This window comes from Ctenocephalides felis, unplaced genomic scaffold, assembly GCF_003426905.1.
Source record: "Ctenocephalides felis isolate EL2017-DRISC unplaced genomic scaffold, ASM342690v1 CF-g0.4_SCAFFOLD_01886, whole genome shotgun sequence".
NCBI classification, from domain to species: domain Eukaryota; kingdom Metazoa; phylum Arthropoda; class Insecta; order Siphonaptera; family Pulicidae; genus Ctenocephalides; species Ctenocephalides felis.
This window is the reverse complement of record NW_020538040.1, coordinates 12,353,405-12,380,815: the sequence shown is the minus strand read 5'-3', so window position 1 is coordinate 12,380,815 and position 27,411 is coordinate 12,353,405. Positions and strand designations below refer to the sequence as shown.

At 29.0% G+C, this 27,411-nt stretch overlaps 1 protein-coding gene across 1 annotated transcript in view; it reads left to right on the top strand.

Moving 5' to 3' along the window:
- Positions 1–27,411, top strand: part of LOC113374647 (relaxin receptor 2-like) — a 100,084-nt gene that overhangs the window by 11,865 nt on the left and 60,808 nt on the right. The window contains exons 2-5 of the mRNA XM_026614623.1: positions 15,766–15,915; positions 18,291–18,383; positions 19,021–19,135; positions 20,792–20,863. Of these exons, the coding sequence (XP_026470408.1) occupies positions 15,766–15,915; positions 18,291–18,383; positions 19,021–19,135; positions 20,792–20,863 (430 nt within the window). The remainder of the gene's footprint in view (positions 1–15,765; positions 15,916–18,290; positions 18,384–19,020; positions 19,136–20,791; positions 20,864–27,411) is intronic.

Sequence of the window (27,411 nt, the reverse complement as noted above, 5' to 3'; positions counted from 1 at the left end):
TTGCAATTTGCCTTAAGGCACGATGCCATACACCCCACTAGTTTATTATTGATTCATATACATGTAGAAATATTAATACTCTGATGACAGGTTCGGCAGGTGGGCAGGTCGACAAAGAGACATATAGAAAGGTAGACAAGTGGACATGACAGACAGATAGAAATATTAATTCACAGATGAGAAGTAGGCAGGTGAACAGGTAGACAGGTCAACAGATAAACAGATAGACAAGTGAACAGATCGACAGGTAAACAAGTATGCAAGTAGACAAATAGAAAGCTAGAAAAAAAGACAAGTTGCCAGGTAGACAAGTAGACATGTAAACGGGTAAATATGTAGACAAGTAGACAGATAGAAATTTTAATACACAATGACATTTAGGCAGGTAGACAGATAGACAGATAATCGAGTAAATATATAGATTAGTTGACAAATACAAATATTAATACACAGATGACAAGTAGGCCGGTGGACTAGTAGACAAGTAAACAGATTAACAAACAGACAAATGAACAGATGAATAGGTAAACAAGTATGCAAGTAGACTAATAGAAAAGTAAAGAAACGGACAAGTAGGCAGGTAGACAGATAGAAATATTAATACACATTTGACGTTAAGGCAGGTGAGCAGGCAGACAGGTAAACAGGTTGACAGGTTGACAGATCAACAGGTAAAGAAGTAGGTAAGTAGACAAATAGAAAGGTAGAAAAAAAGACAAGTGGGTAGGTATATAGGTAAACGAGTAAATATTTACATAATTAGATATAAAGATTATCAATACACAGATGACATTTAGGCAGATGGACAGGCAGACAGGTGAACAGATCAATAGGTGAACAGATCAACAGGAAAACAAGTATGCAACTAGACCAATAAACAAGCGGACAGGTAGACAAGTAGACAAAAAAAAACAAGTTATTATGTAGACAAGTAGACAGATGGAAATATTAATACAAAGATGACATTTAGGCAGGTAGGCAGGTAGACAGATAAACAGGAAAACAGATGAACAGGTAAACAATTAGGAAAGTAGACGAATAAGAAAGTAAACAAATAGAAATGTAAACTTGCCTCAAGAAAAAATGCCACATACATCTAATTTAAGTTATCATTTATATGTTCCTTCTTAAAAAACTTTTAAATATTCAAATAATAATAAAATAATAATAAAATAATAATAAAATAATAATGATAATAATAAAATTTAAATAAACTAGGTGAAAGTGGCATTTTTCACACAAATCATTTTTGACAAATGAATTCATAAATAAATGAAATTTATTTATGAATCACCAAAACTGCTGTACCTGCCTTTTCCAAAAATTAATTATTTCTTCACACCGTCAACACAAATTGAACTAATTTAAATCGGTTGATCCGTGCTTTCAAAATCGCCGACGAAATTGTATCCGAACATACATACATACATACATACATATACAATACACATACGTACATATGTACATACACATACATCTATTTTCTCTGAGTTATGTCAAAATTATCATAAAATTTTAAAACATAAAATAAATGATTAGTGTTTTAGAACTAACAAGACAAAAATAATTTTGAATTCGCTTAGAAATAATTTTCAAAAAATTTATTATTTTTTATTATTAATTCGAGATTTGTTATAATTTCGAGTACAAAAATTGATATTTAGAAATTTGCAACAATAAATATATTAAAGCTAATATTTTCGAACTGTGAACCTATAAAGATTTCTTTATATCTTTTCTAATTTATTTGTCCTTAGCTCGCAATTTCGCCCTTTGAATTATTATGATTAAAACGCTGGGTTTTTGTAAAATGAGCTCCGGTTAACCAGATTACCGGAATTATAATTCCTTACTGAATCCGGTTGCCTTAGGATTTATGATAATACATGGACTGCGCTAATGCAATTTTGCTTGAAAACCTCTGAAATATTAAACGCTGCTACAATTTTTGCTCGATTTAATGGAATTAATTATCCTATTTATACAAGGTATAATATATATATATATATATATATATATATATATATATATATATGTGATCAGAGAATCGATATATAATATGTGTCTAGTCTATGTGATTCGTAGACTTATGTAAAAGTTCTCGTCCAGTTAAACCCTTCATTTATATATGAAATGAAACTCTGTCTTGTAATATATTGGACGTCCGGCCTTGTCGAAAAGTAAAACCAATCGAATATCTCACTTTTGCTAAATCCACTTTCAGAATATCAGCGATATTCAACCTATACTACTTTTCTGGGCAAAAATATTTAGAACTAGTGGTGTATGACATCGTTCCTTAAGGCAAATTGCTGGAACTTACCGTACCTTAACGAAATGTTCGGGAAATAATAAATGTTTTCAAATAGATTATTATAAATACTGTAACATTTTCTAATATTAATAATAATTATATAAACTGAATTACAAAGTTAAAATTATTTATTTAAAGTATATAAGTGAGCTTTAGAACTTTAGTCAGAATTAAAATTAAGATCTGATTTTTTTTCGATATGCAAAAAAAATATTCTAAAATATGTTTTTTTACTAAAGCAATTGTTTCGTCAACACAAGCAGAAAGTTTTTTGAATCATTCAAATCGGATGCTTAGTTCTCTCAAAAACAGCCATATTTTGTACATTTAGCCTTGAATACATTTTTTTCTGAGGTATGCCAAAGTGTTTAGAAACCTCTGAAACGTGAAGATATGCAAAAAATTTTATTTTCGATTTTCTCGCCCATTACTATAACTTACCCTTGAAGGAAGTTAATAATATATAATAAAATACCAAAACTTTAAATTTTTTGAAGTAAAACTTCTTTAGGCGCAACTAGGATGTAAACATGTACAAATGCAACGGAAGTGCTTTACGGCAGTTAAGATAAGATAAGAGTCGAGTGCCAATGATTCATCATTTGCACTCGATGATATCATTTCTATACGGGTCGATTGTGATTAGTCGTTGTGTATGTAAGTAGAAATCTGTCGTTGTATGCATACCGGCATCCACGTTGTATGCGTACCGATATCAACAAGGAAATCAGCATAGATAAATAAACATTTTAAAGTTACATCCTAGTATAAATCTTGATTTAATGAAAAATGCCTGAATCAGAAAAATAATTTACCCTGTTCTATAAATTTCCAGTTTCTATAAATCTTTGAAGTTATTTAAATGAAAAATATTTTTTAGGCAAAACTGATATTAGAATTGGTCAAAGAATGAGATTATATCGCTAGCTAAAAAGTAAAAAAGATACAGGCAGTCAATGAATGTATGTTAATTTTAATTATATGAAGTTCTTCAAACACAATTACTTGAGTGATGTTGCGAAAACAATATTTATTTAGACGTTGTTGAACATAATCCACTGTGTAAATATAGAATATTATAGAATCAGCAATTACTTCATTTCTCTAATGAAGGTTCATTTCTAAATGCTAATTACAATGACAAACCGATCATGTCATATTTGAAGTATGACTTTAGTTACATTATTGTTTTTAAATATTATACGTATTTTTAATATTTTAAATATATAATTTATAATTTATCATTATATAAATGTGTATAATGGTTGACACTAATAGATGTGTGCATCACGAGTGTTACCATATTACAAATAAACATTATTCAAAATTGTTATATGATGCATTTATTTTTACTTAAATGCGATCTTGTAACAGTAGCAAATAAGTTTTACTTCAATCGCGTGTGAACCTTACGCGCACTCTTCTTTAACTTTCTGAAGATTTCACATTTATCAAAACAAATTTGTATAATTTATTTCGTAAATTTTTTGTCATATTTATTCATTAACTGCAAAAATAAAAGTTTCAATAATTCGGAGAATCGCCATATATCTAGATTTTTTATTTTATTCTTAAACTAGCTCTATTTAGAAAATTAAAGGCTGTCTTAATAAATTATGTTTTTCTATCAGAATTTTTGTTTTTTTTTTCAATAACATTTATCATCTTAATCAATACTAATATTTTTCTGACTCAAGCCTGGAAAAAAAATCAGTCTGGTTTGAGATTAATTATTATTTCCTGAACTATCGAAAATGTAAACGTTTACCGAATTTAATTGATATGTAAAATACTCCTCGCTAAGTAATTAAGCAATGTATTATTTGATTATCTAATATAACATTAGCAGCATTCCATCAAAACGTTATTCTAGAATTAATTCGATGAATATGTTCAGAAGCACTCCAGAAATTTGCTAAAGGCAATAGATAGCGCCCAAGATATGAGATTCTTGTTACAATATGCCTTTCACGGACATATATATATATATATATATATATATATATATATATATATTATACATACATACAAATGTATATATATATATATATATATATATATATATATATATATATTCTATGTATATATATTATGTTAGAATATAGATGAAAACAGATAAATCTCCAGAGCAGGCATTTATCAGAGCTTAGTTTGTTATTGTGCCAGGTTCAAGGTTTACGAGAGTTTTCTTTAATTTACGATCTTGTATTTATTTGCATATATACGTGCACATGTACACATGATTTATATATTTATACGAGTATATAACTAGGTGTAAGTGACATTTTGTTTTATGGCCATGTGCTTGAACTTCCCGATAGGTGTAAATAACAGACTTAAAAAGGAAAAAAAATTAGCAACTCTTGAAATTTTGACGATATAATTTTTAAATCCAAAACAGGGTTTATTATTTCAATCTTTAATATATTTTTTGGGCTTGTCCGTAGGTAAACGGTTAAGAGCGACGGGACTTGTTTCAGAAGTCCCGGGTTCGATACCCACTTCAATCAGCCTGTTGCCTGGCAGCAATGACAACGATTTTCACTTGTAAATATAGATAGCAATATGTTTCCAAGTAAAAATAGCCCTTGCCCGGCATTGCTGCACCACTAAAAAGTCAGCCCTATTAGATTAATTCTAACAACAAAAATCATCAAATATGGATGGATTAACCATTGGGTTACCATCTAAAAATACGAAGTACGGAGAAATTTCAGCCCAACAGCTCATAGGACGTAAGGTCCTGATTGCTGTTAAAAATATAAAAAAAAAACAAAAAAAAAATACATTTTTTCATAAATAAACCACTTTTGGTTAGACTAATTTATTTAGAATGTTAATTTTTACCATAAACTCAATCGCTATATCATATTTCGATGAAATGGACAAAGAAAATGTTTGGCTTATAAATTTGTACAAGATTTATCGAATTATAACTATTTTGTTAAATTTATATAGAGTTTGGTGACGATTCTTTGTTTTAAAAATATATTAAAACTTTTACCCAATATAACAATAGTTGTAATCACTACAATTAATTTTACATATAAACTATATTTTATATTTATCAGTTTTTGATTTAAAAGCAAAAAAAAACCTTAAAGTATTTGTCGAAATACCTATTAATCTGTCTACCTGCTACTAGCCGACTTATTCACTTGCCTACTTTTCTACCTGTCTACCTGTCTACCTGTCTAACTTTCTACCTGTTAACTATCTACTCATCAACTTGTCTACATGCCTATCAGTCTATGTATTGTAAAGAAGCAAAATCCATTAAATTAATATTATTGTTTTATATGTAAGAGAGCTAGGACAATTTACATGTATAATGAAAACATACATTTTTTAAATATTGATTTAGATTTTATTGAAAAGTACACCTAAAAATAGTTTCAAATTCAATATTTGATATTTACCATCTCCACATTAAATTTTTCCAAATTTCTTTTGCGTCATCTAATATTAACTTTCCGTAGGGTAAGTTATAGTAATCGTAAAAAATCGCAAAAAAGTAAAAAACTAATTTATTGTTTATATATCTTCAAGTTTAAGGTCTTTGAACAATTAGGCATAGACAGGTTAGTTTTTGGCATAGACAGGTCTAGCCGTTTCGAAGATATGAGGCAAAAAAACAAAAATGATAATTCAATGTTTGGAGTATGGAATAACCGATTTATAATCAGCAGCACATCTCCCTATAAACAAGACTCAAACGCTTTTTGAACGACGAAAAATTGCGGACACATACACATATCAATTTTTAGCGGTATGCCAAAATGTTCAGAAACTCCTGAAACGTGAATATATGCCAACATTTTCATTTCACATTTTCGGCCCATTACTATAACGTACCCTACGGGAAGTTAAAAAGAGTTAACTAAAATAACAATTATTAAGATATATTTTGTTAATAGGATACCAGTAATAAGACAAGTACTGTTTCTGAATTTTCTGCCTTTTAAACTCATATGTTCGATAAAAATTTATCTCTAATATATTTATTACCCAGCGACTTCATTTGACGGATATTTTCGTCACAGTATAAAACAACAATTGCATTCATATGTGCTCTCGACAATATTTTATCCGTTAATCCCTCCGGCCACTTATTCTCTGAACATATGAATTATTTAAGAACAAAACACTGCATACGATTTACATATTACATAGAGCAAAAATACATAAAAAATGAAAAATACAAAATGTGCACACGCCAAGGCGAAAACATAAACGGGAAATTAAACGGATTCGTTGTATGTGGGAAAGTATGTAAGCCATAAATTTCGTCCCTTGTAAGGTTTTTATTCCGAAACTTAAAAATACGAAAAATAAAAAATTATAATGAAATTGAAATATCGCACGCGATTATACTAGAAACATTAATAGGGTAGAGCGTGGCGGGTAAAAAGGATCACCACCGATATCTCTAAAATAAGTGAAGTTAAAAATTTTTTAATAACAGTATTTGAAAGTAGAAGGAAAAAGATGTATAACCAGCTAGCATATTGATTCTTACAACGTTGCTATCGGAAGAAAAATAGCAATTTTCAAAATCCACAACAAAAGAATTTTATTACGTTGTTAGTTTTTTTGGTTGTGAGCACAGTTCTTCATCTTGTCAATACAAGTAAAATGTTTTTTGAATTATTCAAATCCGACCCTCTGTTCTCTTCAAAAATAAATTTTCAGGCACTTTTTGCCCCGTATCTTTGGAACAGTTAGACCTGCCTTTGCCAAAAACTAATCAGCACGTCTTCTTATCAATAGAAATCGAATGTTTTTTGAATAATTTAAATCGGTTGAACTGTGTTACCGAAATCGTCGACCAAAATTTGTATCCGCTCGCATACACATATACATATACATACACACACGCACACACACATCCAATCTTTCTAGGGTACGCCAAAATATTCGGAAACTTTTGAAACGTAGGGGGAAGTCTCCGAGTGCCGGACACCTAAGGTTATTTATAAATAAATCAAAAAATATTTTAAGAAATGTTTATTAAATTATGACTTATGTTAATTAGACAACAAAGTTAAAAAATCAAACTAAATTAACAAAAACGCAATCTTTGCAAAACCATAATTAATACTATCAATCAAACATTGGTAACAAAAAATGTGATTTTACGAAGTGGCACCTAGTACCTCACATTTCAAAATAACCAGCATTGAACACATATGTAGCCATCTCCACACTCTGAAATATCTGCACATTTGTGTTTGACGAATATTCTTAGATATTGCAACAAAAATCACTAATTATCCACCCTTTTGGCTGGGCCACACCGATGCTCTCAGCTGGAGCATTCATCATAAGATTTTCATTCTTTGTTTAGAAAATACGAAAAATGGGGGTATGTTGTGACCGTTACCATTCATATGGAACAAAATTAAATAATTCGAATAAATTATGTGAATTCTCACAAGAAATATCAATATGTTTACTTCCGGCGCTAAGGGACGACTTAGTGTCCGGTGCTAAAAGACAGACAATTTCGTTCATTTGGTGGTATCTACTAAAATTGTTCAAAATATCTAATAATATTTTACCATTTTACGGATAACAATCATTATTTTTGAATGGCACTAAAAGATAAATGCATAAATATACTAGAATTACTTCCATTGTTATTTAGGTGACGCTGTGTTTTTGCGCCTAAACCAACAAAGGGTTGCTCCCGCCTTAGCCGTGTGCGTCACAGGTGAGTCTTGGCGCGTGATCCTACACCTGTGTGTCCCTCGCGCCCCTTTCACTTGTATTTTGAAATAAAAAGATTTATACTCGCCTAAATTATACGGGTTAAATAGAGTGTCCGGCTTTAAGTGCCGTCCGGCGTTACGGGACTTCCCCCTAAAGATACATAAAAATTTTCATTTTCAATTTTTTTGCGATTACTATAACTTAAACTACGGAAAGTTACAAAACAGAACCCATGTCTACTTCTAGTAGTTTTTGGCTCTAACGTAGAATGAATGACTCCAACGAGTAGTCGTACCTACTTTTCCCTGGAAATAATTTTCTTTTCCCAAACTTCGTATCAGTATCCCAAATAACATATTCGTCGACACATTTTTTTCGGGAACATTAACAGCATAATATAAACACATAACATTGATGAAATAAAAATAAATGTCGATGATAACGCACGGTTTACGACGTTCAAGTGGCATTGAACGTGTTTTATTACTGAGTCGAACGTCGACCATCGCTCACTCAGATAATGTGAGAGAAATATCGACGATAAAATTCAATATATTTATAGAATTTATCATAAAAACAAATATGAATATATCTATCCTGTTAGAGACAGGCTTATTGTGCGAAAGTGAATAAAAAATTTAATTGCAGCTGTAAATATCACGGGAAATGTAGTTTTTATCTTAGCATAAAATATATATACACGTCATTGTGTACAGATGTGTTTTATTATACGTTTTTGGACACTGCATATGATTTACGAGTTCAGTCGTATTTTTCAATGATAATAATTGCCCGAAAATAGCTCCAACTTTTTATTTCCTTAAATAAAAAGATACATTCGATACATTTGAGATACTGTTTGATCTTATAAGGTATTTGGTAAATTGAACAGTACAAAAAATGGATGTTTTAATAAGAAAAAACTAGTGGTGCATGGCATCGTGCCTTAAGGCAAATAGCTGAAACTTTCCGTACCGTAATTAAAAATTTGAGGAATGAAAATATTCAATAATTGTTTTAAATAAATTCAAATTTATAGGTGCTCACTAAATTAGGCGACAATTCTACAAACAAGTTTGTGTATGTTGATAAAAAATTCCCAAAATTGTCGACAAAAGTTTGTATCCGCTCACACATACACACACACATCGATTTTTCCTAAAGTATGCCAAAATGTTCAGAAACCTTTGAAACGTAAAGATATATAAAAAATTTCATTTTCGATTTTCTGGCAATTACTATAACTTACCCTACGAGAAGTTGATAAATAAATATAGTTCCAGACCCTATTAAAAACGCCTGTTACTACTTACTCCTATTACAATAAGCCCCTAGCTCCCCTACACAAAATTGTATTGGTACTTTAAATACTTATAAATGCATATATATATATATATATATATATATATATATATTAAAATTGAAATGTGAGCCAGGAGAAGTGCCGATTTTAATTTCATTCACGTTCTGTAGAGCAAAAAGGATACATGTTAGCCCTTTTAAGTGTATCCTTCCAGATAGCGCGAAATTGATTAAATTCCTTCCTGGCGCCGAATTCAAACGAAAGATTTTTTATTCGCAAAGAAAAGTGCGTTCAATAAACCTTAGGAATTCAATATGTCCCGAATAAAAACAAGGAATAAAATTTGCGAGGAGACTAGATATTAGTGGCATTTTGCGCTAAAGTAAGTCGCAAGAACTTCTGGACATCAGGGGTAATCCTCAATATGGATATTTTTGAATTTTTTTGCTTCCAGGGGCTCAAATGTTTTTCAATTCTTTGAAAGTTTTAGCTCTTAATATTAATTGTAAGATAGTCCGCACCCCAACCAATTGGCTTCAATCAAAATTTCCAAAACCTGTCTGGAGATTTATCAACAATTTCCCAAATTTTCACGGCGATGGTCTATGAATGCACAACATTTACACACAAACACACATGTCGACATACATCCATTTTTATATACAGAAGATTTGTTTAACATCATATATCATATTTTTTAGTTTCGAGCACACTATGGAATACACCACTAGTTAACTCTTAATTTTCATTAAGGTGTAAAACTCTTGTAAAAATTAACAGAGTAAGTTGTTTTTGCAATAATATTACATGTAACAATCGTGCGAGGCTATTAGGAAAGTTTAATTACGAAACTTTGCACATTATCTTAAAGTTGCAGCAACTTTGCATTGAATTATATCGCGAAATAAATTTTATTTAGATTGTGTTACATTATGTATGTTCGTATGCAGATAATGAGTTCATCTCTTTAGGGGAAACCGGGAAGGGAAATAGATACCCAAATTGCAATTTTTGAAAATTTCATATCAGAATCTTGTATAGGCGCCCCTTAATGCGTGCGCTTGTATTTTTTGCATGCGTTGCATCCAAAGTAGGATCGGTCCTGATTATTACTTAATTTTATATTTTAAGTGAAATAATTTGTCAAATCCTGTTCATATATGTGTATCATTGAATCTGCCATACATATACTTTATCTTATATTATTTTAATTTCTAGCACATCTCAGCTACTCTTCAGAAATAATAATGTAGACATTTTATTCTTTTTATTCATAACCATGAATTTATTATATGTATTCTAATATTGTCTAGGCTCGTAAGTAAATTGAAATTTTTGGCAGATGACAGTTTTCATTTGTTTTCAAAGCCAAACATTGTCTCAAATATTTTCAATGTCGAACAATGACACGTCGTTTTTTGCAATTTTTCTATTTATTTCTACAATATTACAATATTTCGTATAATCACATACATCCTAAAAAAATCCCTTAAACTCTAGAAAGATTCATCTAAATCCGAATAATCGTTTATATTTTCATACATAATTATAGAAGAATTTTATATATAAAAGAATAATGCTGGATAATATTGTTTCCTAAATACAGGAGGTTTTGCATTCTAATTCAATTTGCCTTCTAATGCAAAAAATATACCAATATTAAAAAGCGAGTCGACTTTTAATATTTTTTTCTTAATATCAAATATGTCTACATGTAGGTTGCTTTCTAATAGCCTTCTGCAAAAATTACCATAACAATTACTAAATATCTTCACAAAATAGATAGGTAATCTACATATATATATAAAAATAAGTCGGGTTTTCCTTCCTGACGATTTAACACCAGAACGCACAAACCGATTTCGACAATTTTGCATTCTTTGGAAAGGTATTGGGCTCCGCAAGGTTTATAGATAAGAAAATTAGTCGTGCATGGCATCGTGCCCTAATGCAAATTGCTGGAACTTCACGCACCGTAATTAAAAATTCGAGTAATGAAAATAATCAATAATTGTTTTAAATAATTTCAAATAGATTATCTACACATATATAAAAATAAGTCTACATATATATAAAAATAAATCGGGTTTTCCTTCCTGATGATTTAACTCCAGAACGCACGAACCGATTTCGACAATTTTGCATTCTTTGGAAAGGTTTCGGGCTCCGCAAGGTTTATAGATAAGAAAATTAGTGGTGCATGGCATCGTGCCCTAATGCAAATTGCTGGAACTTCACGCACAGAAATTAAAAATTCGAATAATGACATTAGTGAAAATTTTCAGAATTATGCTTGGTTAAGTCTACGAGCAATTCTTGCCGCCTAGAAATATGATGTACACGCACTGAATTTCACCATTCAATCAAAAATTGCTGGCGATTTGGTGACATACCAATGATTCCGACTGGTCTTCTGTTTGACTTCAAACGATTGCAAGTTCCAGTTCGCCTTGCGTTCGCAATGACAACTAACAAGTCGCAAGGCCAATCGCTTAGTGTTTGCGGGATAAATTTCAAATAGATTATTTAGAAAATCATTGTTTTTCACATGGGCAGTTATACGTTGCCTGTTCACGAGTTGGAAAACCATCCGCTTTGTTTGTGTTAACGTCGGACCAGAAAACAAAAAATGTGGTTTACCAAAGAGCACTTCAATGAAACGGATAATTTGCGGATTCACTTTCATTTACTTAGAGAACTTCAACTAAAAAATACTTCATTTTTGTAATCGAAATAAATTCATTACTGTTGTGCAATAAAATCAATTTTTTCCTTTTCAAATATAAAACAAACAAACAAAACTTTCATCTTTCTCACGAAAACATCTGGTGGCGAAATGGTGTTCGTCGGGTTTGTTAGTTATATATAAAACTAGTTGGTATTGGTATTTTGCCTTGAGGCAAGTTACATGAACTTCCCGATATGTGTAAATAATCGACTTAATTAAAAAAAAATGTGTAAATAATATACTTGATCAATCCTACTTTAAAAAAAAAAACAATAATAATTTTAGCAAACTTTGACAAATTTGTAAAATTAAACTACTTGTCGTAAGGCCGTAATATTACAGTAAGTTCTATAAGACCATGATGTATATCGCCAAAAAAAGTTCCATGAAAATCGGCTTAAATTTTTTTTTCAACAGTTAATTACAAGAAAACGGCTCGGTAGATTTTCACCTAAAATTAATCAGTATTATTCCCAACTAATATCTTTCGAACAGTTATTGATTTTTTAAAATCGGTTCGGTAGGATGAACTTAAATGTCGACGAAAATTTAACACTTTTTTTCAACAGTTAATTACAAGAAAACGGCTCGGTAGATTTTCACCTAAAATTAATCAGTACCATTTCCAACTAATATCTTTCGAACAGTTTTTGATATTTTAAAATCGGTTCGGTAGGATGAGCTTAATTGTCGACGAAAATTTAACACTTTTTTTCAACAGTTAATTACAAGAAAACGGCTCGGTAGATTTTCACCTAAAATTAATCAGTATTATTCCCAACTAATATCTTTCGAACAGTTATTGATTTTTTAAAATCGGTTCGGTAGGATGAACTTAAATGTCGACGAAAATTTAACACTTTTTTTCAACAGTTAATTACAAGAAAACGGCTCGGTAGATTTTCACCTAAAATTAATCAGTACCATTTTCAACTAATATCTTTCGAACAGTTTTTGATATTTTAAAATCGGTTCGGTAGGATGAGCTTAATTGTCGACGAAAATTTAACACTTTTTTTCAACAGTTAATTACAAGAAAACGGCTCGGTAGATTTTCACCTAAAATTAATCAGTATTATTCCCAACTAATATCTTTCGAACAGTTATTGATTTTTTAAAATCGGTTCGGTAGGATGAGCTTAAATGTCGACGAAAATTTAACACTTTTTTTCAATAGTTAATTACAAGAAAACGGCTCGGTAGATTTTGATGAGCGATGACGATGAGCTTAAATGTGGACGAAAAGTTTAACACTTTTTTTCGAATTACAAAGAAACGGCTTGTCAGATCGTTGCACAAAACTGACAAACGATAGTCCTCAAAGAAATACATCAAATGGCTTTTAAATTTCTAAAATCGGTTCAGGCGTTTTTGAAAAAACGTCGATCAAAAGTCTAATTTTGACAAATGCCAAAAAGACCATACTGATTTTTGCAAACTTTGACGAATTTTTAAAGCTGAACCAGTTGTCGTAGGGCCGTAATATTTTAGTATGATCTAGAAGACTATGGTATCTATCGTCAAAAAAATAATCATAAAAATCGTCGAAATTTTTTTTTTTAAACTTTATTACAAGAAAACGGCCCGGCCGATCTCTACCAAAAACTAATCAGCACGATTCCCAATCAATATCTTTCGAACGGTTTTTGAATTTTCAAAATCGATTCAGAATTGCGGGCTAAAACGTAGACGAAAAATTTTTCACTTTTCTGCCATCTATAAAGAAACGGCTTGGCCGATCGTTGCACAAACAATAGTTCTCGTCGAGATACATCGAATGGTTTTTAAATTTTTGAAATCGACCCAGCCGTTTTCGAGAAAACGTCGATTTACGGCAAAAAATCTGTTCACGTACACACACACACACACACACACACATACTTTTTCCAAATTTGGTCTCATTCGATTCAGAATGGCTTGAAACGTCGAGAAAACATAAAATTAGCGAATCGGATTTTTTGATGAAAACATAAACTTCTCCTTCGGGAAGTTAATTAAAAAACTTCTATCTAATCATGTTTCCTAAATCCAGAAGGGTTTGCGTTCTGCATATAAATTTCCATCGATTTACCTAGCCCTTCCAGAACATTTAGTACCTTGTCCTTGGTGAATTACAGAACAGTATATCGTCTCGATTTACAGGTTTTCGTACCAAACACAATCGACAATGTCAATTGCTATCATAAATTCGACAGAAAGCAACCGCACTTTGGTTACCAAAGCGATCGACGAAAATAAATTTGGCTGAAGGGCCAAATTGTCTCGACTGCCTAGTTAACTATTTACTTTAAGACTCCAACTTGTAGGGGTAAGGAATTAGGCGTCGATAAAGGAAATATTTGTTGTAAAATCAATATTGAACTAGTGGTGTATAGAATTGTGCCGTGACACCGTAAGCACCAACAAATATATTAATAAAGTTGATCAATGAGGTCAATTATGATATTGCACCCAAAGACTAAGTAGTTGGTTACTCTTATTGCAAAAAGCGTTTTACCTATGTTTTTGTAAAAATTTTGAAGACTTAAAATTTACATAATTCCCCAGTATAGAAAATTGGTATTTACGACAATTTTGATATTTTGTTAAAAATTTGGATAGTTTAAAAATTTTTGATAATATAGAAAATAAAAGATTGTATAAGTTTTTTTTTATACTTTAGCCAAAAATGTTATTATTTATTATAACCAAAAAGTTATAGAATATTATGATTTGATATTATAGAAATTAGGATTTAAATTTGGATATCTTGGAAAAACTTGGATTTTTTTTGGTTATTTCATATTCTAGATAGAAACTTGATGTCAGAAAAATGTTTTAGATTTATTGATATTGTAGAAAATTTTGATTTAGCTCAAATAGATTTTAGAAAATGCTTTGACACTTGAAAAAATCCTGATTTTAGTATATTTTGGAAAATATGTTAAAAATATATATTTTTTCAACGTCAAGGTAATATGTTGATAATTTGAACACTGAACTATCAATAAATTCTACATTTCAGATAATAACAGTTTATTTTGCATATATTTTTTTAAAAGTATGCATTATGCAGAATGATATGAAATTATAGATCAAATGCTTTGTAAGGGCATTGAAAAATATATAAAGATTCAATATTGACATCAAGAGGTCAGTTCTCCAATAAAATAAAAATGTAACATAACATTGTTATGGCAACGGTATGTTACATTCCAATCTTTATTTAAATTGGTAGTACAAACGTTCAAAATGCTATGTATTTTCTGTACAGTCAGGCGTTTTAAATAAAAAACCTCACCTAAGAACACACAGACGTCAAGAAAACTATGGTATCCTAACTGCATCTTTCTGATGTGCTATTGATAACACACACGTGAAGTAAGGTTTTATGTATGAAACGCCTGAACGCACAGCAAATACATATCACTTTAACTGCTTTAACTGCTTATTTATATAAAGAAAGTACTGGTGAACAATACATCGATACAAGTTCAAATTATTCAATCTTTTCATAACTATTCAAAATATTTCAGGTGTATTTTTACATAACCACATGTGGGACAAAAATATTAATATTTACTTTATATGCATTTCAAATTAGGTTTATGAAACCAGAGAGCTCCAAACAAATTTTCTTGATGCACCAGTGTCACTCAGTATAATTTGTGTTCTAGAATTTCAAACTATGTACACAAGATCTACAATTTTTTTTATCTATCATTTCAGGTGAGGATTCGGGTGTGAACAAAACACAGGTGGCGTTAAAATGTCCAGTTGGAATGTTCCGATGTGAGGACAACCAATATTGTATTCTTCAGCGTCAAAATTGCGACGGACATGCAGATTGCCTGGACGGATCTGACGAACTTAATTGTGGTAAGTTATCAATTCATTCTACTATAAGCCAACAAATTTTACACAAAATTTGTGTCAACTGATCACGAAAGAAAATCCTTCAAAATAATTGAGTTTATGATATTTTATGATAAATTTAGTAAGGCAGTTAGATAGATAGCGCTGTGTATAATCACTATTTAGCAATTAAGTATTTTAATAAGTACAAAGTGTCTTCATTTTGTCCATGAAAAATTCTTGTGAAGCTCGTGATACTTCATCTCGTCCTAATTTTGTTCTGGTCACGGATCGAGTAAAGTTGGCTTCACAGGTGACTCTTCTTGAAATTTTGCAACTTCAGCCCGATATTAAATGTTGTCTAAAATTGACAAATTCCACAGACTTACTCTTAAATTAACTAATATTTGCAGGAGCAGACAAATATCGTTGTTGTTTTTTCCAATCAGTCAGACATATCCTATCGTGAAATAGATGCCATCTAAATAAGTTTTAAACTTTTGTTCTAAGACTGGTCCACGTAACTTTAGTTGATTTGCCAGCCAAATTGATTTTGGTATTGCACTTGGTGCATTCCATTGTATCAGTAAGTTTTCAATTATTACTTCGGTAAAGTTCATCAAATACTCATCAGTGACTTTGGTTTTTATTCCATATGATGTGACTTGTTTTGGATCTATAGCTTTAATGTGTAATTAATCCAATTTTTTTAAATTTATATTATATTATTTCCACGAAATTAAATAAATATTTAATTTTTACTCTCACAATGCATCACAACGTATCAAAAGAAATAGTGTGTGCGATGTGAAGTTCGTACAAACGGCCATCTTGATTCACCAACAAAATTTATTAATTTGTCGATGTTGCATTCAAAGACTTATTAATATGCAATTAATAAGTGCTTATATGCAATTTATATAATATTGATAAATTAACTAGTCGGGACAAAATGTTTCCAACTTCATGCCGATTTTATTACCGCGCCGATGTGCGGATTTTACTTTCCAGTATATAATCTCTCACCATCCGCGTTAAATTAAAATTGACGCGCGTCAATAAATATCGACATTAATTGATTTAATCAATCAATTAGTGATTCGACGCGTTACAAATAAACTGTAGCGTATTTTTGAAAAAGAAAAACATAATTAAAACTTTTTAATCCGTTCGGACAACTCGTTAGTACTGTTCACTGAGTCTTGGATAAAATGATGAATTGGATTAAAATAAAAATATTGAAGCAGTAGGAGTATTTAGGTCGGAATGTATTAGTTAAATATATTGTTTGACCTTTTTCAAAGGTAAAAAATATATTTAGGTTAGTTAAACAGCAAGGTGTGCTAATGAAGTTTGGAATTTGGAATTCAGAGATGTAGGACAACTTCTTGGTGCCTGAATAGTAGAACTTTTCTTGGTAAAAACGTTAGACAAAGCTCTTCACGAACATTTCTGCTACGAGTTTATGAATAATTTTTTTAAATAAATTTATATACACTACGGAATTTGACATAAGTTGTCCTCTTGCGGGCTGAATTTACTACCTTTTTTTTAGAATTTCTCAATGAGGACAACTTCATTAGTATCGTTTTTTAAGAAGCTATTCGGTCAAGAGGCATGAATTCATAGGATTTTTGAAAAGTCATGAAAATTGCAAAAATCCTTATTTTTGCAAGTTATTAGTTAATGTTTTAAGAAAACAGAAAAAAATCGAAAAATGAAAGTGCATAAAAAACCAGATTTCTTAAACATTCTAAACCTAAAATATAAGGGGTTATTATTCTTAGATCATAACTTATAAAAATACGGATAGTATAAATATTTTTAATATGATTCAAAATAAAAATTACTAAAGATAACAAATATCTATGTGTTATGTGGTTTTTAAGCCTTCTGAATTACATTCATCATAATATTATTTTTAATATGTCTATCTTAATTCACGTCTTGTCACATGTATGAAGCACTTGGGACATTTTCTAACATTTTGCTAATTTGAAAATTAAAGTTTAAAAAAAATGAAGTGCTAGGTCACCATTTGATTTTTGGATTCAGAGATTATTGTCTTTACCATAATTGTTTCATATAATACTACGTCGGGCATGTCACTGTCACATATTTTATGACTATATTTGTAGTTTTTCATAGCTGATATTTAACTTCAATCTTTACTTTTCAAAAATTGTAGACAATCTTGAACAAAAAATGTGAATCTGAAACAAATATTGTTCCTAAAAAAGTTTGGAACTTAGGGTCACTATAGTGATCAGGACAAAGTTGTTATTTATCCTAGTAATTGTTCTAAGGCCCGATGCCTAAAACATCATTTTTAACCTTTTCTCACATAAGACAACATGATAGGACAATTTGTAATAACAAAAAATATATATTTGTTGCAGATGACGATTTTGGCAACACCTATTGGGATCACCTGTACCGCAAAAGACCAGCTGCTGAAGTCGACGAAATGGATGTACAGAACTTTTCATGTGGTAAGAAAAAAAGGCCAAAATTATTATATATATCAACATCATCAAAACTTATAAACTCCATAACTAGTAATAGACGCGCGTACCTTTCAAATGAAATTGACAATTCCATAGTACATAAGGATTTACCTGACTCACTCTGGTGTAATATGTCTGCCACACATTAAACATCTGTCTTTGGAAAAAACGTTTTTATAAATCTGGAATCCGACTTGTAAACAATTTTAGTACAACGACTAGCACTATTTTCACCAAAACCAAAACCCCATTTAACATCCCACAACTTAGAAATCTCGTCTATCAAATAAATTGTCTCGAATGCAATTTAATTTACATAGTAGAAACAAGCCAGAACTTTATTAAACGTTTACAACAACACAAAAATAATTAAAAATAGCCCAGACAATTTAAAACTGTGCTTGCGGACCATATTAATACTTAATGATGATTTTGGTAAGATCACTTCATAATTCAGACACTTACATATGAGTTTGGAAAGTCTAATCCAAATCTACTATTTTTTTAGAAATTCGGTTCGATTGATTGACAGTGCTTCAGTATCAATTTTACAGACATTTGGAATCAAAATATAACTATTTTTTCTCATACGTCTAAACTTCATATTTTTGTTCTATTTCAGATATGTTAAAAATGAACGAATCCGTATGCAAATGTAAAAGTGGTTCCCTGGATTGCTCCTTGAGAAAGTTAACTTCATTACCAAAAGGATTACCCAAGAATAACATCAGCTTATTGTAAGTATACTAATTAATAAAAATTTGTAATTTTTATACATTTATACTAATTTCATTCACGTATAGTTGAAGTAAAAAATAAGGCATTTTTGATAAAATATATGTAGGGTAGAGCGGGGTTTGAAGGTCCACTATTATTATCTCAAAAACTAATTTGTTTTTATATGACTGTTATTGTTAAAATACTTGATAATTAGTTAACTAAAAACTTATAATTTAAAAACTTTTGAAAAATTGTGAAACAAAATTTTGACTTTTTTTATTACTATTTTTATATGACTGTTATTGTTAGAATACTTAATAATTAGTTAACTAAAAACTTATAATTTAAAAACACTTAAAAAATTGTGAAACAAATTTGACTTTTTTTTACTTACTATTTTTATATGACTGTTATTGTTAAAAAACTTAATAATTAGCTAAATAAAAACTTATAATTTAAAAATCACTTAAAAAATTGTGAAACAAAATATTTCTTTCATCAAAATACCTAAAAATTTGTAAAAGAAAAAACTTATATTGTGAAAATACTTGATAATAATAATAAAAATGATAATGATAATGTTAATAATAATAACATTAATAATAATAACAATAACATAAGACACTTAAATTTGTTAAAATATGATAAAATAACCTAAAATTTGTTGAATTAAATAATTATATTGTAAAAGTATTGTAAAGATTATTAAAATACTTATTAAATTTTTTAAAAATAATTAAAATTAACTAAATATAAATAAGTTTATAGTAAAAAAATTAAATAATAAATAAATAATAAACTTAGAAAATATTGACTTAAGCCTTATTATAATATTATTATACGGCTCGTAAAATAAATAAATAAATAAATAAGAAAATTATAGAATATTTTATTGAAACTATTTTAAAGTATGAGGCAAAATATGGGTAACCAGCCATCACAATTTTTTTTTGGAAATACCAGATCAAGGTTATATACAATAATTTTTTTGTAAAACAAAGTTTCCATACATTTTGTATTTCACAATTATTAAACAATGTAGCTGTTATTTTGTGAAAAAAATGGTTGGATATGTTTACCCACTGGCTGGTTTACCCTTCTCAACTCGCCCGTGGGACAAAACGGGACAGATGACAAATTTTCAAAAAATAGAAAAAAGCTGAAAATTTTACTGAAAATAGTTGGATAGTTGTTTGTTTGATCCATATTATGTGGTGTCAGGTAGTTCGTTGATTTTAAACAGTATAATTACTGAAAGTGTAATTGGATCTTTGTACCTTAGTATACTAGTATATTACAATTAGTATACATGTACTTATTTTTGGATAACCTTCTCACATATTTTATCCTTTGATTAACTTCGGACAAGCAACTAAAACAAAAAGTTAATGTAGATTTCAAATTTAAAATTAATCGCATATAAAAAATTTCATTTTAGTTTTATCTTATCTGAGAATCAGTATATAAATTTGTTTGTACTGTTCGTAAAGTACATACTTAAATTTAAAATGGTTTCTCAACAAAGGCTACATTTTTATTCTTTTGGCTTGCAGTAATATTTTGTAATTTAAATATTTATATATATATATAAAAATATTATTTTGTATTGTACGATTTCTGTATGTTTTTATGAATATTGTTTGAAATAAAACGATCGTTTTATTCTATTTCAGAGACTTAACAGGGAACGAGTTCAGAACTTTGCACGACGACTTTTTTAACGGTCTTCCGGAGACAGAATCATTGTAAGTTATATTTAATATTATATATATATATATATATATATATACTAGATGACCCGACAGACGTTTTCCTCTACCCACATCTACAATTAAAAAAACTCCAACAATTTTTAATACCCCTACCTATACTTTATAATTGTCTATTTAATGTCCTGTGTTTGTGATTCATTTATAGTCTTATATTTATATCTTATAACATAAGATATATATTTTGTAAATTGCAATTTTTTAAACAGTATAACAAATTCAGAAATAATCATTCTATCATAGTATCCGCAGTAAAAGTAAAATATCACCTTCGACTTTTTCACTCAGAATAATTGCTTCAATAATGTTGCCTATAATTTTTAGAATCTCTAGAGGTTTTTATTAATTATAATATCTAAATTATATTTTTTACTAATAATTCAATATACATTATTGCTTATGTTCATATTTTAAGTGAATTCATTTGTCAAATACTGTTCACATGTGCACTACTCAATCTACGATCAACAAAATAAATATTCCATATCCAATGCCAAACAAATGAATTTTTGACACAATGAAACTTCTAAACAATTTTTTTAAATAAGTTTTATGTTTTTTTTCAGAAGAAATAATTTTGTAGAGTAAGGCATAATATGACATGCATGAGTTGAAAATAATCTGTTAAACTAAATTATATAATTTCATCCAACAAACATGTACTGTATTTTCTATTATTTTAATTTCTTGCATATCTGAGCTGCTTTTGGCAATAATAATGTAGACATTATATTTTTCTTATTCATAATCATAAATATATTAGATTCTAATAATGTCTTGGCTCTTTGTTTAACCTAAATTCAAATTTTAAGTGAAAAGACATTTCTGGCAGGAATCAGTTCTGTCAAACAATATGTTGTTTTTGCAATTTTTTTTATTTATTTTTACAATATTACTGTATTTTTATAATCTTTCAAATCCTTAAATTTTTCCTTAACAAACATCAAAAAGATTTATCAAAATTTGAATAACCGTGTAGAAAAATTTCCATTCATACATATATACAGAAAAATGTGATAATGTATTAGGATGGTTTTAAAATGGATGTTCTCAAATTTTGTTGCTCAAAAATGCTTCCAAAATGCAAAAAAAATTTTCTAAAAAGTTTTAGATTTTAATATTAACTTTAAGATAGTCCTAAAGTTTCTTATGAAAATAACATAAGTAAAATTCCATTTGTTTTGAAGAATTTTATAACATGGCGACAAGTGAATCAAAATTTTGAGAATAACATTGTATTTGCTTATTTTGATCATAAATTAAAAAAATGCAACAAAAATTTATATCTAGTAACGGTAACGATTTATATTCAGTTGCTTTATAAATTTGGTGTATTATTATTATGAAAAAATATTGTAAATTTATTATTCTTTATTTCGAATATTTCATTGGTTTTGGACAAACGGTTAAAAAGTTACATCAGATTTAATAAATATATGCACAAACAAGTCCGAATTGAAGTCGATTCGAATTGATTCGAATTGATTCGTAGTATATACAGTACAGGGGGTCTTAATGTTCAAATATAGTAAAAATACATGTAGGGCATCAAATGAAAGGTCTCGAAGAACACTTTATGAGTATCATACTTATAGACCTTAAAAACCAATAGGGTTCCAAAAAACTAATTATACTAATTATTCCTATTATTATTCCCATTAATCAAAACGATTTGTAAGTTTTTTTGCAACTGTAAAATACATTTTTTGCCCCGAAACGACTCGACCTGTCTTTGCCCAAAACTAATCACCACATTTCTCCATTATTACAAATTGAATGTTCTTTGAATCATTCAAATCGGATGGTATGTTCTCTCAAAAACTCGATTTCTATTTTCTGTGCTCTTTGTTCCGTACTCCCAAACGATTGGACCTGTCAGCAGTAGGAATCGAATTTTTTTTGTATCATTCAAATTGATTGATCCGTGCACCCGAAAACGTGAACAAAAAATTGTGTCCATACATATATACACGCAAACCCATTTTTTCTAAGGTATGCCAAAATGTTCATAACCTTCAAAATGCTATAATTTGCATTCACGGAATGTTAAAAAAGCTTTTAGTTCAGAAAAATAAAATATATACGTATATGCATGTATATGTCTATCGTCTATAAATACGCGAGCAAACGAAGAAAAGTGATAATTTGACAAATAATCCAATGTCATCAGACAACACTTGTGAAAGTTCTCAATTAAGAGACTATTCTTTCCCGACACGAAGAATTTTCCGGTCGTAATTTTCCCCGAGACGAAATTAATTCCACGAACGAATACCACTGACTTATCTATATATTAATTAATATAATCCAATTATTTTGGATACAATATTATAACAAATAATCATAACACAAATATTCGTTACATTTCTTTTACAAAGTAATGATGATCCATTACTTTACAGAAACCCATTAATATCTTTTTTCAACTTTTTTCAGGGTGTTCTTTCATTTAAATTACATTCTAAGAGTTCATGAAGTTGTTCCAAGTCGACTTTTCTGCACATTTTCTGAAAACCTCATTTGTATTAAGCGAATGGCTAAATAAATATAGAAGACTTGCATTTTAGCAAAACTCTCAGCGCCAAGATTATTTCTTATAGTCCTTAAGATCCTTAAAAACTCGCCCACGTGATTGATGGACGCCCCCTAATATTATTTATTAACTACTTCTAACTAAAACCTCAAACTAAAAGTTTTTTTTACCTTAAAAAAAATGATTATTTTCTCATTTATCAATAAATTCTACTTTTTGGGAATAGGATATCTTCTTTTTCTAATAATGAGCAAAAATCACATGGTGAAAAATATGAAATAACAATAAAAAATATATATTCTGTCAGACAATTATTAGAAAAAACTATTGGGGTGCATGGCATCGTGCCTTAAGGTAAATTGCTGGAACTTTCCGTACCAATTTTTTTTTTTAAAAAGATTAACATTTTTGAAAAAAAATTACTCTGAATTAATTTGATTTTTAAAAAACTAAAAATTTTTGACAAAAATTTACTTTTTTTTGAAAAAAAAAAGACTTTTTAAAACTAAATTTATTTTGAAATATTTTAGAAATTTTGAACGTTTTTTCAAAGCAATCGTACTGCTTCAACTGCATAGAGACAAAATATCGAAGCGCGTAAGCGCCGCGTTGCCGTCTAACGGATAAACATTGGTACGGAACCCATAGGAATGTAAACAAAATTTATACTTATTGGTAAAATCTTTATAAAATATCTGATAATTTGATGTGCGTATGTCTAATGATCATTTTTGACCGCCAAATGGCATTTTGTTTTACTTTTTTTACTAGTAAACGAAACCGCTAGACCTGCCTTTATGAAAATTTGATCAATTCTTTGTCTTGATAATACAAGTAAAATGTTTTTTGAATTATTAAAATCGGACGCTCGGTTCTCTTAAAAACTGAGTTCTCATTTTTGGCACTTTTTGCCCCGTATCTCCGGAACGGTTATACCTGCCTTCGCCAAAAACTAATCAGCACGTCTCCTTATCAATACAAATCAAATGTTTTTTTAATTATTCAATTCGGTTGATCGGTGTTCCCGAAATCGTCGACGAAAATTTGTATCCGCACACACATACACACACGCACACACACGCATACATCCATTTTTTATGCCAAAATATTCAGAAACCTTTGAAACGTAAAGATATATAAAAATTTACATTTTCGATTTTTTTGCGATTACTATAACTCACTCTACGGGAAGTTAATAATAATAAAAAATATATTCTGTCAGACAATTATTAGAAGAAAATTTAGGTTTAAAAACTTCATCGCTAACGTTTCGAATCTTTATTTGACTTATCTTTACCTTAGTATAAATCAATATTGGCCAGGTGAAGGGCGAATCTTAGCGCAATATTTGAATCTTGGGCATTTATTTACCAATATTTACCAATATTGCTCTCATATTGACTTGAGACTGGAGTTTGTTTTTAGATGGACCGGGCGATATTTGTTTTATAAAATAATGAAATATGTGAAAAATTCATGAAAAAAAGTAAAATTCAGTTTTCAATGATTTATTACAATAGAAGCTAAATCATCTGTCAATTACACTCTATATTTACATAAATTTCACATAATTTGTTTATGTGGGCTCGTGGCATTTGTTGGACCAACCAATATTATTTTTTTTTAAATATTATTAAACATAAATAAGGAAATAAGTAGTATTTGCATGGGTCAAGAAAATTATCAGTTTTGAAGTACTGATATATACATACTACAACTTAAATAACAACAAACAAAAAACAAATCACAAAATATAAATCATTGATTGCAAGTATTTTCTAAATATATAAATCATATTATTAATACTAATATTATTATATATTAGTATTATATAATTTTATGCATTTAGATTTTTATAACTATTTTATACTTGCTTTAGTAGTCTATTGTTGTGTTCTCATAATTTCTAGATTTTAATATTTTATACAAATTAGACATAAAGTTTAAAAAAAAATTAAAGTAATAAAAATTGCGTTAGTATCAAAATAACCCTTCATATGAAAATTATTACTTAAATTACAATTAAATAATGTAATTTAATTTTTTTCCAGAGTTCTTAGACATTGCTCCATTAAGCATATACATGCGAACGCATTAGAAAACTTCGGGAAACTCAAGATAAGTTATCTGTGAGTATAACATTTGTAATGTATTAATTATTTTTTTTAATAATTCATTTATAACAAGCATATGCAAGAATTTTATTTCATATAGAATATTTTTATTCAATTTCAGCTATTTGGATAACAATGCCATAATGGAGTTGCCGTCACCGATGTTTCCTACGACAAATGTCTTGCAAATTTTGTAAGTTGATCATATATTATCATTATTATAATTATAATTATATATATATATATATATATATATATTATTCTTGTCATGATGTTAGTAGCAACACTCTTCCAAAATGGTTTGACCAATATTTAGGAGGTTTGATAATTAGTATGACTGACGATAGGACAATATCAATTTTTTATATCTCTAAGTGGTAAAGGTTAGCCACACGTAACATTTCTTATTTGTTGTTTTTTCTTTACTTTATTTTTCTTATAATTTGTAATTAAAAAACACCTACCTAGCCGTAAATTTTTACGCTTCTATCACAAACCTATAATTCGTAATAGTCATTTTAGTAATAGAATTATTTTTCTGAGCTAATGGAAAAGCATGAGTCTATCCGTTAAAACATTTTAAAACAATTTTTCACATACGGAAAATTAATATTTTTAAAAAAGCTGATTTTTTTTTAAAAAAGCTGAATTTTTATTAAAAACTTTGAAATAATTAGATTTTGTATTTATTTTTTTTTTTTTGAAAAAAAAAAATTTTATAATTTAAAGTATTTTAAAATTTTAAAACATTTTTAAAACAATAGCACTGCGTTATAAACATTGATAGGGAGTTCATGGCATTGAAAACAAAATTTATTTTTATTTTTGAAGTCTACGCTGGACTTATAAAAATGTTTTTTTTTTCTATGTTATTTTTTTTTTGTATACACGTACATTTTATAAGTAAGTTTTCTTTATTATAATTTATTTTAATTGATTGTATTTAATTATATAGCGCACCATATGTCCTTTTCTTTGTCAATAATGTTATAAAATTGGTTGGGAGAGAGATTTTTTGTCTTACTATCTACCTCCATAGTTCTTGTCTACCCTATTCCCATTTTTTGCACCCATATGACGGTGCTTAGCATCCGCCATAGTCGCTCCACCCAAGCATCAATAGCAATTAGGATCGGTTTTTTGAAAAATGTTTTTTTAATCATTCAAATCGGACACTCTGTTTTCTTAAAATTTTTGACACTTTTTGCCCCGTATCTTTGCAACGGCTAGACCTGCCTTTGCCAAAAACTAATCAGCACGTCTCCTAATCAATAGAAACCGAATGTTTTATGAATAATTCAAATCGGTTGATCTGTGTTCTCGAAATCGTCGAGAAAAAATTGTATCCGCACACACATATATATATTTGCAGAAACAAACAGGCACACACCTAAGATATGCCAAAATGTTCAGAAAGTTTTGCATTTCTCATGAACAAATAAATTACTCCCAAAATTTTATTACTTTGTAGAATGAGTGCTAATTATTAACTTAATCAAAAAAAATAATAAATATATGAATAAATAATAAATAAAGAAATTCTTCGAAAAGTCCTATTACAATTTGCGAGTATTATTTACTACACCCCGTGGAAGAAATAGCGCGTCAATTTCAGGATAATTGATTTTTTAAGGCATTATATATATATATATATATATATATATATATATTTAATATTTGTATGTATGTATATGTATAGGTATAATATTGAAATATTGAAAATAACTGCTTCCATTACAAGTGTTTGAACGAGCAATTTGAATGTCAATTAAGTTGCTTTCATAAACACTTCACCCTTTTCATAAACCACCCCAATAAACCCCGATATATATATATATATATATATATATAGATGTATGTATGTATATATGAATGTG